The 14854-nt window shown below is 42.3% G+C and overlaps 1 protein-coding gene across 1 annotated transcript; it reads right to left on the bottom strand.

The window, feature by feature from the left end:
- Positions 1-11022: 11022 nt before the first annotated feature.
- On the bottom strand, positions 11023-14537 carry LOC147611381 (14-3-3 protein 7-like). Its single transcript, XM_086784450.1, has 7 exons — positions 14123-14537; positions 12715-13021; positions 12308-12395; positions 12082-12191; positions 11843-11991; positions 11502-11551; positions 11023-11419 (listed from the first exon to the last, which is right to left on the bottom strand). Exons 1-7 carry the CDS (start codon positions 14259-14261, stop codon positions 11417-11419), a joined length of 846 nt encoding a protein of 281 aa, XP_086640576.1. The 5' UTR covers positions 14262-14537; the 3' UTR covers positions 11023-11416.
- Between the last annotated feature and the right edge of the window lie 317 nt (positions 14538-14854).

Here is a 14854-nt window from a genome sequence, read left to right as displayed (position 1 = left end):
ACACACTTAGGACCGCCGGGGCACTTTTTCCCTCTTTAGGAGGTTTTTTCCCCCGGCTTGTATATACACCCATCACTCTAGGGCTAACTTATCTTTTGTACATTGACACAATCTAATACGCTTTGTGTTGTGTGCATTCTTGCTTCTTCTTCTCCAAGCTTTGTGTGCTTTCCTGCAACCATAATTCCAACAATTGGTATCAGAGCAGGCATCGGCTCCCAGGGCTACGCCGCCAGCACCCTCCGACTCACGTTCTCCGATTGAGGTGAGCTTTCACGAGCGCTTCCAGGTCCCTATACTCTGCAAATAAGCCTGTTGGGCTTTGCGTTCTCAGAAATCGCATCTGAGGTCGTTTCGGGCTCCGTTTTTGCATTTCAAGTTTTGCACAAGTGTTTTCGTCATTTTCTCTGTAGAAATTTTGACAGTGCAGTTTTCTGCAAAACAGGCATATGTACTCTATTGTGGACCGTGCTACATAGCACGAGTTGTTTTCTGTTTAGTGTTTGCTTCATTACAGGTAGCTTTTGCATCAGTTTCAGTCAGTGGCCCATGGCTGATAACAGCAATGATGTATTTCGCATGTTATCTGCTGATGACAAATTGGATGGAGACAGCAACTACCCACTTTGGGCATACATGATACAGCATGTTTGCTTCATTACAGGTAGCTTTTGCATCAGTTTCAGTCAGTGGCCCATGGCTGATATAACAGCAATGATGTATTTCGCATGTTATCTGCTGAATTGGATGGAGACAGCAACTACCCACTTTGGGCATACATGATACAGCATGTTTTGGTTGCAAAAGGAGTGTGGAACATTGTGCAGGGTATGGATGTACGTCCAGGTTCTGTGGATGTAGGATCTGTTGAGGATGTTGCAGGTTCTAGCAGCTCTATTGTTGCTGCTGTTTTACCCACTGCTGAACAAGCTCGTTGGGATGGTAAAGATACGCAGGCTCATGCCTTGATTGCACTTTCTGTCAAACGTAACATCACCCCACATATTCGTTCAGCTAAAACAGCAAAACAGGCTTGGGATATTCTAGCTAGTTTGTATGCAGGTCGTAACGAGGCAAAAATCGCTTACCTGCGTAAAGAGCTAGAATTGAAGATTATGCAAGAAGATGATGACATGAATGTTTTTCTTGCTGAGATTAAAGATCTCAAAGAACAGTTGATTTCTGCAGGTGAGATTATTCCTGATCATTCTCTTGTGCAGACTGTTCTTGATGCTTTACCTGAGACATATCAGACTTTTGCTTCCACGTGGAGACTTCTTAATGAGGACAGACCTGATGCTGTCAAGTATGATACTTTAGTCAAAAAGCTCTTGCAAGAAGCGCATTCCAGGCAAAATAGGGCTAGGCAGCGTGTAGTTGATCAAGCATTTATTGCTGCCCAGCAGCAGAGAAGAAGTGGTAAGGCAGCGCCTTCCACTGTTTCTTCTCCTATTAGTAGGTCTGCAACTTCTTCTCCTTCCACAGGTAGCAACAATAAGTCTGAGAAGGCTCTTGATAAAGGCAAGAAAAAGACCAGGTGCAACTATTGTAAGGCAAATGATCATGTCATTAAGTATTGCCCTAAGCTAAAGGCTAAAGAGGCAAAGAAGAAAGAGTCAAATGCAACCACAATAGCGGATGCTTCTACAAATGCAGATTCTGCAAATGTTGTGCAGGATACAGAATGGGCGTTTAGCGTGTATTGCCAGTATGACCCATCTGTACATGATGCATGTTTGGCAGTTTCTGTTGACTCTAATGTATGGTATTTTGACAGTGGTGCTACAAAGCACATTTCCTCACATCGTGATATGTGAGGAAATGTGCTACAAAGCACATTTCCTCACATCGTGATATGTTCACTTGTCTTAAGACTGTCTCTAATGGAAATACTGTCTCTAATGGAAATACTGTCACATGTGCCAATAATGCTTCTTACCCAGTGAAGGGCGTTGGTAAAATTATGCTTACTGCTGCAAATGGCAACGCTTTCACACTTTCAGATGCTTTGTATGTGCCAGGGATAAAGAAGAATCTATTGTCTGTCTCTGCGCTTGCTAGACTTGGATTTGTAGTCAAATTTGTGGATGACAGATGTACTATTCATGATTTGACTTCTGGTGATTTGATGAAAAGGCAGTTTCAGATGCAAAACTATGGCATGCTCGTTTTGGTCATCTGAACTTTGCTAGTTTGCTGCGTTTGCAGAAATTTGATATGGTTGCTTCATTGCCCCCTCTTGAGGCACCATTGAAACATGTTTGTGAAGGCTGTATTTTGGGCAAAATGCAGCGTTCTGCATTTCCAAAGGATGGTTCTGTGCGGGCCACTCGCAAATTGCAACTTGTACATAGTGATGTATGTGGGCCTATGCAAACTCCGTCATTTGGTAAACACTTGTACTTCATGACTTTCATTGATGATTACTCGAGGCATGCATGGGTATATCCACTGAAGGCAAAGTCCGAAGTGTTTTTGTGCTTCAAACAGTTTTTTCTTATGGTTGAAAATGTATCCAATTGTACTATGGGCACCCTCCGTTCTGATCGAGGGGGGGAGTACTTGTCTAAAGAGTTTGATGCATTTCTGGCTAGTCGTGGGATAAAACACCAATGTACAGTGCCGTATACCCCTCAGCAAAATGGTGTTGCTGAGAGGAAAAACAGGTCACTTATGGAGATGGCACGATGTATGGTCAAGAGCCAAGCTTTGCCACATGCGTTTTGGCTTGAGGCTGTCATGTGTTCTGCATATGTACTCAACAGGTGTCCCACTAAGGCCTTGCAGTCTATTACTCCATACGAAGCTTGGCATGGCAGGAAGCCTTCTATTGGTCACTTAAGTGTCTTTGGTTGCTTGACCTATGCTTTAGTGCCTGTGCAACAACGCAGAAAATTGGATGATAAGGCTATCAAATGCATTTTTGTTGGTTACAGTGCTGAGAGCAAGGGTTACAGATTGTATCATCCGCAGTCAAAGCGTATCTTGATTAGTCGAGATGTTGTTTTTGTGGAAGATGCTGTGCAGCCTTTGTTATCATGTACCAAAGAGACAGGTGTGAGCTCACGGGATGTATTTGATACATTGTTGCCTCTGTTTACAGGTGGGAATTCAAATGTAAGTCCTAATGAGGCAAATATTCAGCCTATGCAGATTTCAAACGACATCATAGATCAGCCTATTGCTGATGCAGATTTACAGGATGTAATTTCTGAGGATAAATCTGAAAATGACCAGGCTAGAGGTATGCTTAAATGGCTGGTGCAAACCTTGCGTGATAGTAAAATTAATGCACCTATATCTAGTCGTACTCGTTCAGGTTTTCAGCATGCCTCTTATGCATCAGATTGTTATGCTTTGGCTGTGTCTAGTATGTGTGAAGAGGAAGAACCTCTTTCATTTGATGAGGCACAAAAATCTGAAAACTGGTTGGCTGCAATGCAAAGTGAATATGATGCTATAATCAAGAATGGTACATGGTCTTTGTGTGATTTGCCTATTGGTAAAAAGGCCATTGGTGGATGTAAGTGGGTTTTTAAGTTGAAACAAAAGCCAGATGGCAGTGTTGATCGCTATAAGGCTAGACTTGTTGCAAAGGGTTATGCTCAAGAAAAGGGCATTGATTTTGATGAGACCTTTGCTCCCACTTGTCGTATGACTACCATTCGTAGCATTTGTGCATTGGCAGCTCATAATGGTTGGAATGTACATCAGCTGGACATAAAGACTGCATTCTTGAATGGAGATTTGCATGAGGAGGTGTATGTATCGCAGCCTCGTGGTTTTGTTCAAAGAGGGCAGGAAAACAAAGTGTGCACGTTGAAAAAGGCTTTATATGGTTTAAAGCAAGCTCCACGAGCTTGGTATGAAAAGATACATGCATATTTGACTGCACATGGGTTTCAGAATAGTCCAACAGAAAGCACTTTGTATGTTAAACGTGTGGATGGTGTACATCTAATCATTGCTCTCTATGTCGATGAGACTGCTCACAGGACCAAATGAGAGTCATATTGCTGATTTTAAGGCTGATTTGAATGCCTCTTTTGAGATGTCAGATTTGGGGCGTTTGCATCATTATTTGGGGATACAATTTAAGCAGTGTGATGGAGGTATTGCTTTGTGTCAGACAAAGTATATTGAGACATTGTTGCGGAGATTTGGCCTTGAAGACTGCAAGCCTATTGCTACTCCAATGGAGACAGGTTTGAAGTTGAGTCTTCATGATGCTGGAGATCACTTTGATGTCACACTCTATCAGTAGACAGCTGTTGGTTGCCTCATTTATGTATGCATTACGAGGCCGGACATTCAGTTTGCAGTCTCACAGGTGAGCAGGTTTATGCATAGCCCAGGGTCTCAGCATTGGAAGGCAGTTAAACGCATCTTTCGCTACTTGAGTGGCACCATACATCTTGGGTTGTTTTATCCCAAGGGGAGATCGTTGCCGCCAGATTTACATGCTTTTTCGGACTCAGATTGGGCTAGTTGCTATGACACAAGAGTGTCCACAAGTGGTTTTTGTTTCATGCTCGGTAGCTCATGCATATCTTGGTTGAGCAAGAAGCAACCTACTGTGGCCACTTCTAGTTGTGAAGCTGAGTACAGGGCAGCTTTCACAGCTACGGTTGAGTGTGTGTGTGGCTCAGACGGCTTATGGCTGACTTGGGTGTTGGACAGGAGTCTGCCACCTCTATCTTCACTGACAGTCAGAGCGCATTGGCAGTTGCGAGAAACCCAGTTTTTCATGCTCGCACAAAGTACATTGAGGTGCATTATCACTATGTCAGGGAGAGACTCTCAGCAGGAGAGATCAGCTTGGCCTATGTGCCAACACAGGACCTCCTCGCCGATCTTTTCACAAAGGCGCTTCCTCGTGAGAAGTTCGAAGCTTTCCGCAAAGCTTTGGGCTTGCTCCCCTTTGTGGACTGATCTACTTCGGGCATGGCACTCCCCTATACATGAGTGCCAGCTCTCGTTCACACCATCACTTCCAGGGGGGATTTGTTGCCATATATATATAGGCAGTGATGTGTGTGAACACACTTAGGACCACCGGGGCACTTTTTCCCTCTTTAGGAGGTTTTTTCCCTCGGCTTGTATATACGCCCATCACTCTAGGGCTAACTTATCTTTTGTACATTGACACAATCTAATACACTTTGTGTTGTGTGCATTCTTGCTTCTTCTTCTCCAAGCTTTGTGTGCTTTCCTGCAACCATAATTCCAACAACCTATAAGTGCCTTGGAAGAGGAAATGCTACTCAGACGAAGTTGGATCTTAGCTATGGGTTGTGAAGTAAATTGGGAGCAAAGGACTGCACATTTGTCATTCAAAGGCTACAGATATACATTACCACTATGGGATGCCCTAGACTCCGGCTACAATCTCAAATCTGAGAAATTGTAGCCACCTAGAATGTTACTATGTCTTCCTACATTAGAAGAGCCACAAGTATACCTGAGAACAAAGATGCCAGTGTCTTAGACAAGAGTAAGAATCCCACCTCACAGTGAAGCTCTAAGAACCATCAGCCTCATGTTCATTAATAATGGGTTCCCAAACGAATGTTAAAAAAGGCACAAGGACAACTATGAAATTCATGGAAAGGGTATGGATACCCAAAGGATGAAGCAGCCCTGAAGTAAATCCATCCATGCAAAAACCTTGTCCCCATCCAACGACCAGTGAAACTAACACATCCAAATAGGAAGAATTGGGCAAGGAATGGAAAGAAAAAATAGGTCTCGATCAGGATCATCACTCTTCCACATTAAGAAACAGAGCAGGTGTGGGTGTCTAAAAGGAAACCAAGTCAAAAACCCGAGCTCACTCCTAAAGTAGTCTGACCGTAAGGTCGAGACTAGGCTGGAATGGCAACGAAAATCAGTGCCCATTGGCAAATGTGACTGAGAAGCCACAAGAACCTTCCCATCTCAGCGTCACAGAGGATGCCAAGAAAACTAGGGTAAAACAAGTGAATTGTAAAATTCCCTACCCCAAGGGTAAAGCTATCGTAGAGAAGACACACAAGAATACATGTCCAAACAAGACATGTTCACACAAGAACCTGCTATACAAATTCTATGGACTAGCTAATCTAATGGATGGAGCACGAGTCATTGTGTTGAAATTCCACAAAAGAACTACAAATGTTAACACACCCCATCTACATTAAGAGCTTTATCCAAATATGTTTGGGCCTATGCCATGGAGCATCAAGCCAATAAATCATAAGAGGATCTGGTAAAATAGGCTCTAAAGGACTAACTTGCTAACTCAACTCTAACATTACAAGAAAACTCTCTAGACAACACTTCACTTACAACCCCATTAGATTCTCCATCGTGATTCTATAGTCTTCTGAATCATTGCTATGATTTCTGACTCCCAAAACCACGTCACACACAATGTCTGCCCAAATTCATCCTAGAAGCCCAAAATCTCTCCTGTAATGCATCATAATCTAATCTGGACTCTAACATGGCCATAACCTCACAATCATGTCATCGTGAGTCTCTAATAATCACATCCACAATTCTAACACCTGCTGCAAAATCATGCCACGAGGAATAAGACAAAACTAATCTATTCTGAGCCCTAAGGATGTGTTGTGATTAGTAAGATTGGGATCACGTGATTTTTAATCTTCTCACTTGACATGATTGTACCATTGTTCACGACCATGATCATAGCCATTACTGATGTGATCATGCCAACCGTTGGCGTGATCATGGCCCGCATTCCAAGGCAATGATATGGTGCCATATATCACATGCATTTACCCTCCAGCCACGCCATGATCCTGCCTGGCTACTATAAGTAGATCTGTGCTTCTTCTATTTGCATTATTTTCTCTATTTCTTGAGTTTTCATCTTCCTTTAATTTCAATTGCACCTGCACCTGTCTGTTGTCTGCACATCGTTTGTATACACCAACCCGAGCCCTCATTAGCAACAAGTAGGATGTCATGATCCTTAAATTATTCTTTTTCTTAATTTCTCTTAATTGATTCATACACTTTGCTCTGGTAAACTAGTTAGGGTTTAACATGTGCAATATTATTTTTTCCATCTTCTATTTCAACACCTCTCCTTCCATGGATGCACATCATTAATTGTGGTTCCTAAAACCCTCTCTTAACACTATTCTCATCCCTCACCTCCAAAACTATGGTTCCTGAAAACTATGATCATGCAATCTGTATAATCACGCCCTCATCTAAATGGCACCCCTTCACAATCAATGAAATCAATGTATAATTGTGATTCTGCAATCTACGAAATCATGGCACGTGATTTTGACACGTCACTAATCACAATGACATGTTACCAATCACGGCGACACATCATCAATCATGGCTCTTAAATCAAAACCATGACCGAAAAATTTACCCCGGCGGTCCTAAGTGTGTAATGCTACAAATCCCCCCAAGAGTGATGATGTGAACATGTACAGGGTATGGTCGATCAATCCTAAAAAGGCAGTAACCCCAAATCTTTACAAAAAGCTTTGAACTTTTCACGAGGAAGAGCCTTCGTGAATAAATCTACCATGTTGTCATGTGTAGGCACATAGACCAAGCTGATCTCTGTTGTTGCAGAGTCTTTCCCTGCATAGTGGTAATGCACCTCAATGCACTTAGTGCGAGCATGAAACACTGGGTTCCTTGCAATTGCTAATGCACTTTGGCTGTCAATGAAAATCGTAGTACTAGACGACTGTCCAACACCCAAATCAGACATAAGACGTCTGAGCCACACACACTCAACTGTAGCTGTAAAAGTTGCTTTGTACTCAGCTTCATAGCTTGAAGTGGCCACAGTAGGCTACTTCTTGCTGAGCCATGATATACATAAATCACCAAGGTGAAAGCACAACCCACTAGTGGACACTCGTGTGTCATAACATCCAGCCCAATCTGAATCACTAAAAGCATGCAGCTGTGACTCACCCCCTTTTGGATAAAACAATCCAAAATACCGAGTGCCCTATAAATAGTGGAAAACCTGCTTAACAGCCTGCCAATGCTTCTTACCTGGGCTATGCATAAATCTAATCAACTATGAGACCGCATACTGTATATCTGGCCTTGTGTTGCATATATAAAGAATGAATCCAACAGCCTGCTAATACAAACTAGCATCAAAAAAGTCTCCTGCATCTTGAAGACTAAGTCAAGTACCTATCTCCATAGGTGTAGCCACAGGTTTACAGTCTTCAAGATTGAACCTCTTCAATAGCTTCTGTATATATTTAGATTGCATCATAACAATGTCATCATTGCGTTGCATAAACTGAATCCCCAAATAGTAGTGCAACGAATAGAAGTGCAACGGCCCCAAATCTGACATCTCAAACAATGACTGCAAATTAGCCTTAAAGGCTGAAATCTGATCTATATCGGGTCCCGTGAGCAGCATGTCATCAATGTATAGAATGATGACCAAAAATGTGTCCTTACTTCTCTTCACATAGAGGGTAATCTCTCTTGGACTGTTGCAAAAATCATATGCAACCAAGTATGTATGAACCTTCTCATACCATGCTCTAGGAGCCTGCTTAAGGCCATAAAGAGCCTTTTTCAACCTGCATACTTTAGACTCTTCTCCTTTCACAACAAAACTAGGAGGTTGTGATACATACACCTCCTCATGTAAATCACCATTCAAGAATGCTCTCTTAATGTCCAACTGATGTACATTCCACCCATGATGTGCTGCCAAAGCAATGAGACACCTAATGGTAGGCATACGAGATGTGGGTGTGTGAGATCCCTGCCCCCTCTGCGTATCAAACTCTGGAGTGCTGGCAGCGAAAGTAGCAACCTTGCGCGCGCAGGGCAGAGCTTCCCACTCGGGGCCTCGCCCACCACGAATGTCCAGACAAGAGACTAATCCGGTGGTTCTTCCCAAACCGAACCCGGAAAAAAACTTCCCTCGCCCAGAAAGCATAGGCGATTCCACCAGGAAAAATCTTCTAAAATGAAAATTTTATCTAACGAGTCAAGGCCTTAACTATCCTTTCTATTCTGACCGAACCCGTAAGTCACATGGCCAGATCAAGGAAGGGACTTGCACTTGGTTCATAGAAATCATCGCTTTTTTCCCCCTTAAGCGAGGCACAGCCATTGATTCTTTCCCATAGAACAAGAATCTTCCTGGGACTTACTCTAACTAGCGTAACTTGAACGTATATAAATTTATTGTAAGAATCCACCGATCCAGTCTAACCAGCCCCTGGGTTAGCCAACCGCCTAATCACTGAATTGGTGGGATCCCTTTTTATAAAAATTTGGTTGTGTTTTGTCCCGGTTGCCAGGGAAAAGAGTTCCCAGGCCCCCTAGCCGGCACTCAAGCAAAATACAAAATAGATGCACTACTTACACACCCAATATGAAATTGCCTTTTTCTTCACAGATTCAGCTGTCTTTAAAATAAAATTGGAATGAAACCATAATGTTTCCATCATAATCCTCAAAATTCTAGTCTAATTTTTTACAATCAAAATGTCATTCGGACTCTCTGTAGAAGACCAACTAGTCAACCAACGAGATTCGATTTCGAGTTCCAGTTCACATAGATAATTCCTTGTTGCCAATCCATCCATATCTTCCTCGACATACGCAAGGGTGTCCTAGCAACTGCGAGCCCATGCATCGCTTGGTCAAAACCCTCTAAGATCCTCCTTAGGTGTCCTAGCACTTCACTCAGGGACCACTTCGTGTCGGCCCTCGCCCATCGTACCGGAAGCGCACCATTAACCATACCGAGAGGCTGGTCAAGACCTTGGCAGGCTTTGCTCCCATAGTGGACAATGTGATAAGATGGTAAGAGTATTCGCTATTATGCCATCTCAAAGCCAAAAAATTTACTAAGGTGGCATCGTCGACTTTGAATGGAATTTTCACAATGTGTCTAGAAACTAGGGCTTATAAATAGATTGGAAGACTACCCACTAAACAATCTTGTCCCTTAGTAGCAACGGCTGAAACTTGAGAAAAAAGCTCGTTTATTGCAAAAGAAATGTCGGTCCGAAGAAAGAATATATGGAAATGAATATATTTTGGTGGTACAATGGGTCAATTGTTAAGGTGGTATTAAACATGAAAATTTACCCAAAAAACTCACTTACGTACTCATTCATTGACACCTTTTTTTTTTCAAAAGCCCCCTTTCGAGGAGATGTAGCCGAGCTAGAAGCTACACCACTCACACACACAACCCTATGATGTCAGGGCTCGAACCCAGTACCTCTTGCTTAGGATGGATCGAGATGAGCTAAACTACTCGGGTGCCGTTGACATTGACACACCCTTTCATTCAAGCACCTTTGCAGTTACATATTCTTTCATTCACATGCCCTTGCAAGCACATATTCTTTTATTCACATTTCCTTTCACTCATGTAGCCACCCTTTTAATCGCATACTTGCAATACACTGGCTCTTGTACGCATCCACATAGAGCCAAAGCAATACAGGTGTGTTTCAATTTGCAGAAGCACTTAGATCTTAATTTATAACATCTTGATATTTTACATTGTCATTTACAACTATAAAAAACAATTGTTGAACTATGTAGATGAGCATGTGCAGATGATGACATAAAGACAGTATGCATGGTGTGGATCAAAGCTCATGCATCTTGTATCATGTGTTTGTACTCATGAGTCTTGTTTCTCATAAGAAGCATGCTGGCAAGACACATGCTTGTTAAACTTTGAGTGAACCACAGGCTGTAACGAGAACAAACCAAAAGCAGGCCTAATAAGAGCAACAGAGGCTCTGAAGGAAGAATAAGGCAGACTTGTTCTTTGAAAGGCCGGCTTGTTCGAAATTGGGGTGAAGGATGGACATATGAAAATAGAGTTGTTTTTCAATTGCAACAGGGACCCCTAAATGAGACATTTAAAAAAAAATCAAAATTCATCCAGAATAGTTTAAGCCCAAAAAGATGATGACAAATATTTATCCGCATGCAAGATGATGACAAATATTTATCCGCATGCCAGCCTCCATGAACTAGGAAGAACTACTTATCATTTATAATTTTCAATGTTAGGAACGTCGGCCATCTACAAGCTTATCCCTACTTCCACTGAGCAGGTCAAGCAAGTTCAACAGAAAACTAAAAATCATAAAACAACTGGAACCATTGAGTTGATTGGCAGTGGATTGGAGTGCCAAAAGCCGCATGACATCCATCCAGGAAGAAAGAATCTATAACCTAGGTTCTTAGGCCCATGGGAGGCTCCCTTCGAAGTTGTAGATGAGAAAGACAAGCAGAACGAGCTGAGATGAAAACCTTCATATGCAGGTCATCCAGAGAAATAGCACAGGTTACACTACTACAATTAAGATGGTGCCCTGGGACATCAGAACACTTGCATTATTTGCAACCCTTTCGAGACCAATCACTGCAGCATCAACAGCCACCATGTTAGCTCTGCTGCCTACATAAACTAAATTCTTCTCATTAAATTATAGAACCAAAAATACCTCTGCATTGTCCACTTTTCCAGAGTCATCCATCTTTATCTGATCATCACCTGCAAGAATATAAGAACATGCAAAGAAAATGGGTGATCAAATTCCAATTATCTACTTAAGGCAGGTTTTACACATACTGCTTGCTTGCCTTTTGCAGACAGGCAGGCAGTTTTTATTTTTTTTTCCCCGTGGCAAGGGGTGGGGGGGGGGGGGGTCGTCCCCATCCATGTGGATGATTTCCCTGCCCGCTATCATCAGATTTGAGGGCAGGTGGGCTCGATGCAGAGTGGGCCTTACATACAACAAAAACCAAGTCAAGAGCTGGCTGCCATAAAAGCCCAATCACGTACCTCCATCTTCCTGAAGGTCTGAAGTCCACAATGTCAGATTGTCCCTCAGAAGCTGCATAATTAGTGTGCTGTCTTTGTATGAATCCTCATTCAGAGTATCCAGTTCAGCTATGGCTTCATCAAAGGCCTGCTTGGCGAGGTGACAAGCTCTGAACAGACATCGAGAACAAATCTTCACATTAAAACCAGACATTGAAACAAATACTCCGCAAAGAAACATCAACGCTAAGCAAGATTACCTTTCAGGAGAATTCAGAATTTCGTAATAGAACACTGAAAAGTTCAAAGCTAGCCCAAGGCGAATAGGGTGCGTGGGCTGCAGGTCTGTGCCAGCAGTATTAGATGCAGCCTGGAAGAAGTGCAATGTTATAAACCATGTGAGCAAGTGGCCCCCGACAGAAAACCCAAGTACACCACTGGGAAGCCAAAGAAAATACGACAAACTGCCCCACAAGTTACACATGCCTGGTAAGCTTTAAGAGACTGATCCGCAGCATCTTTCTTTTCACTGCTTGTCTTGAACTCTGCCAAGTATCGGAAATAATCACCTTTCCTGTAGGCCCCCATCATCATATCCCAGTTTAAAATGATGAGTAGTGGCATAAATTGGCTCATCAAACCAGAGCACAACCAGCTAATCGTCAATGCAAACAAATTATTTCTCAAATGGCGCCTTCTTTAACATTATTTGTTAGGCTGGCTACACAACATTCCCATGCGACCAGGCAGGGAGTTGGACAGCCAATCTTTGACAAGTGACCTCGATGGACCACCCTGCTCACAGGCTGCAGTGGTTGTGTAACCAGCCTTCATTTCCGGCAGTTCACCTGGGGAAGCAGAAGAGGCCAAATCAAACAAAGAGTAAGACTTACATTTTGTAATAGAAGACGGTTGACTCTCCTGTGGTTGACGAAGGGATGAGATGCTCATCAATGATCATCAAAATGTCATTACAAATCTTAGACAGTTCTTCCTCAACTTTGTTCCTGTATTCTTTGATGCGTTTGACATTTTGCTCATTTGCCTTTGCTTCTTCTTTTTGCTCTATGGAAGATAAGATACGCCACGAAGCCCGACGAGCACCAATGACATTCTTGTAGCCCACAGAAAGTAGGTTTCGTTCCTCTACGGTAAGCTCCACATCCAATTTGGCCACTTTCTTCATAGACTCAACCATCTCTGCACAGCAATGAAAAAATTGAAGCTACTTGCCTTAAACAAAAACCATCTGGCTCAAGAGCAAAACAGATACCAGTCTAAGTAGCAATACAAGTGATGAGGCACCATAAGATACATACACACACAGATATATACATGTGTCTGTGTGTGTGTGTGTTCTATATGTGTGTGCATGTATGTAAGCTTGCCAATCCACCATGTGTTTTCTTCCATCTATCCATATCCATCAAGATTCTTGCAAATAAGGGAAGAGGGATCTACTAATTTTCTCTTTCTTTACCGAGTGCCATCAACCATTTCAACTCTGGATGATGATTTTTGTTGAGGTCCTTCATTAGTCATAAAAGGGAACTGTCCTAATTGTTGAATATCAAGCATTCCACAAGAAAAATCGAGATATGATTCAAATTTTTTACCTTTCTTTTGTTCAAGTCTGTCACCTGGAATCTTTGTGAGCTTGTAACATGTTGGCATAGACTATGCAGATAATGTTTTTCTCTTTATGTATGCATACGCACACGAGTGTGTGTGTGTGTGTGTGTGTGTGTGTGTGCGCGCGCGCGCAAACACATCAGGGTTCAGGAAAAGATAGGCTCGACTTAGCCTAGAACTTGTTCAACTTCAGGAAAAACCTTTTCAAAATTATGGGAGAAGGGAGAAAAACTTTTCAAAAATTTCAAGATTTTATATTTTAGAGAAAATATATAGAAAAGCTTGTTCAAAATGATAATTTCCTCCTTAACCATGGGCAAAAAGGATGCATGTAAGGTTTAGTAAAAAGAGTTTCCCAAACACTGACACACATCATATATGTGCATGTGTGTGCAGACAAACACACACACGTTGCAGATCGTGGCTAGAACTCTTGCTGACAAGGGAGCCAGACATCAAGGGAGCAGAGGAATGGATAAAACCCTAAAATGCAAGTGAAAATCTGCCGAGTTCTTGCATGCCACATAGTAAATTCCATGCGCATACTCAGAGAAAATCAAGCTTCATCGACATAGCCAGTGTGCAGAACCAGGCGCTCACAGACACATGCAGGACATTCATGACAGACGCAGTAACCACAAAAAGAAGTAGCGAGGCTATGGCCCTTACCGTCGTATCGCTCGGCCTGCTCAGCGAGCTTGGCCATGTAAACATGGCTTTCCCGCTCCTTTTCGGTGCTCATGGTGGTCCGATCTGGTTGGAAATGCGAGGAGAAGGGAGCAGAACCTTCAGTTGGAGACAAGATCATCGAAATGAAGAGAGCAGAAGCTTCAGCTGGAGACGAGAACAGGCGATCTGCACATCAAAATGAAGAAGAAGAAGGGGAAGAAGAAGAGATTGAAGGCAACACGCAGGTCAACAACACGCCATGGAAACAGGGCGTTGGAAGAAATTGCGAAGAAATTCAGGAAAAACTCTCCTACTGTCAACACCGATGATGAAGAAAAGCCAGGCTTTAAGATCCAACGGCCCACATCCCACCCTGTGCACGCATCTCCACCGTCCAGTACACTGTTCCTATCCTGCCTTGTCCTAGCTCAAAATTGAATTTTTTTTTTGTAGAATAAAGGCCAGTTTTTTAAACCATTTAAAAAAATGGTTAGCTTTCCTATATGTGCTGTTTTCTTTAATCTAATTTCAAGCCTTTTTCCAAAAAAAAAATTAAGAATAAAGGCCTGTTTTAAAGTCATATCAATTTTGATTCCATTGTCATCTTGTAGATCATTGTTCCTATACATATATTTTTTCAACCGATGATCAAAAAGTAGTCAGGACTTACCCCTAAATATTTATATATATTATATACATATATTTTTTCAATCAATCAAAATAAAGGTGATG

The sequence above is a fragment of the Cibotium barometz genome, chromosome 47, assembly GCF_041138505.1.
Source record: "Cibotium barometz isolate CiBa-2024 chromosome 47, ASM4113850v1, whole genome shotgun sequence".
Taxonomy (NCBI): Eukaryota; Viridiplantae; Streptophyta; class Polypodiopsida; order Cyatheales; family Cibotiaceae; genus Cibotium; species Cibotium barometz.
The sequence above is the reverse complement of the archived record's forward strand: the minus strand, read 5'-3'. Positions and strand labels throughout refer to the sequence as shown.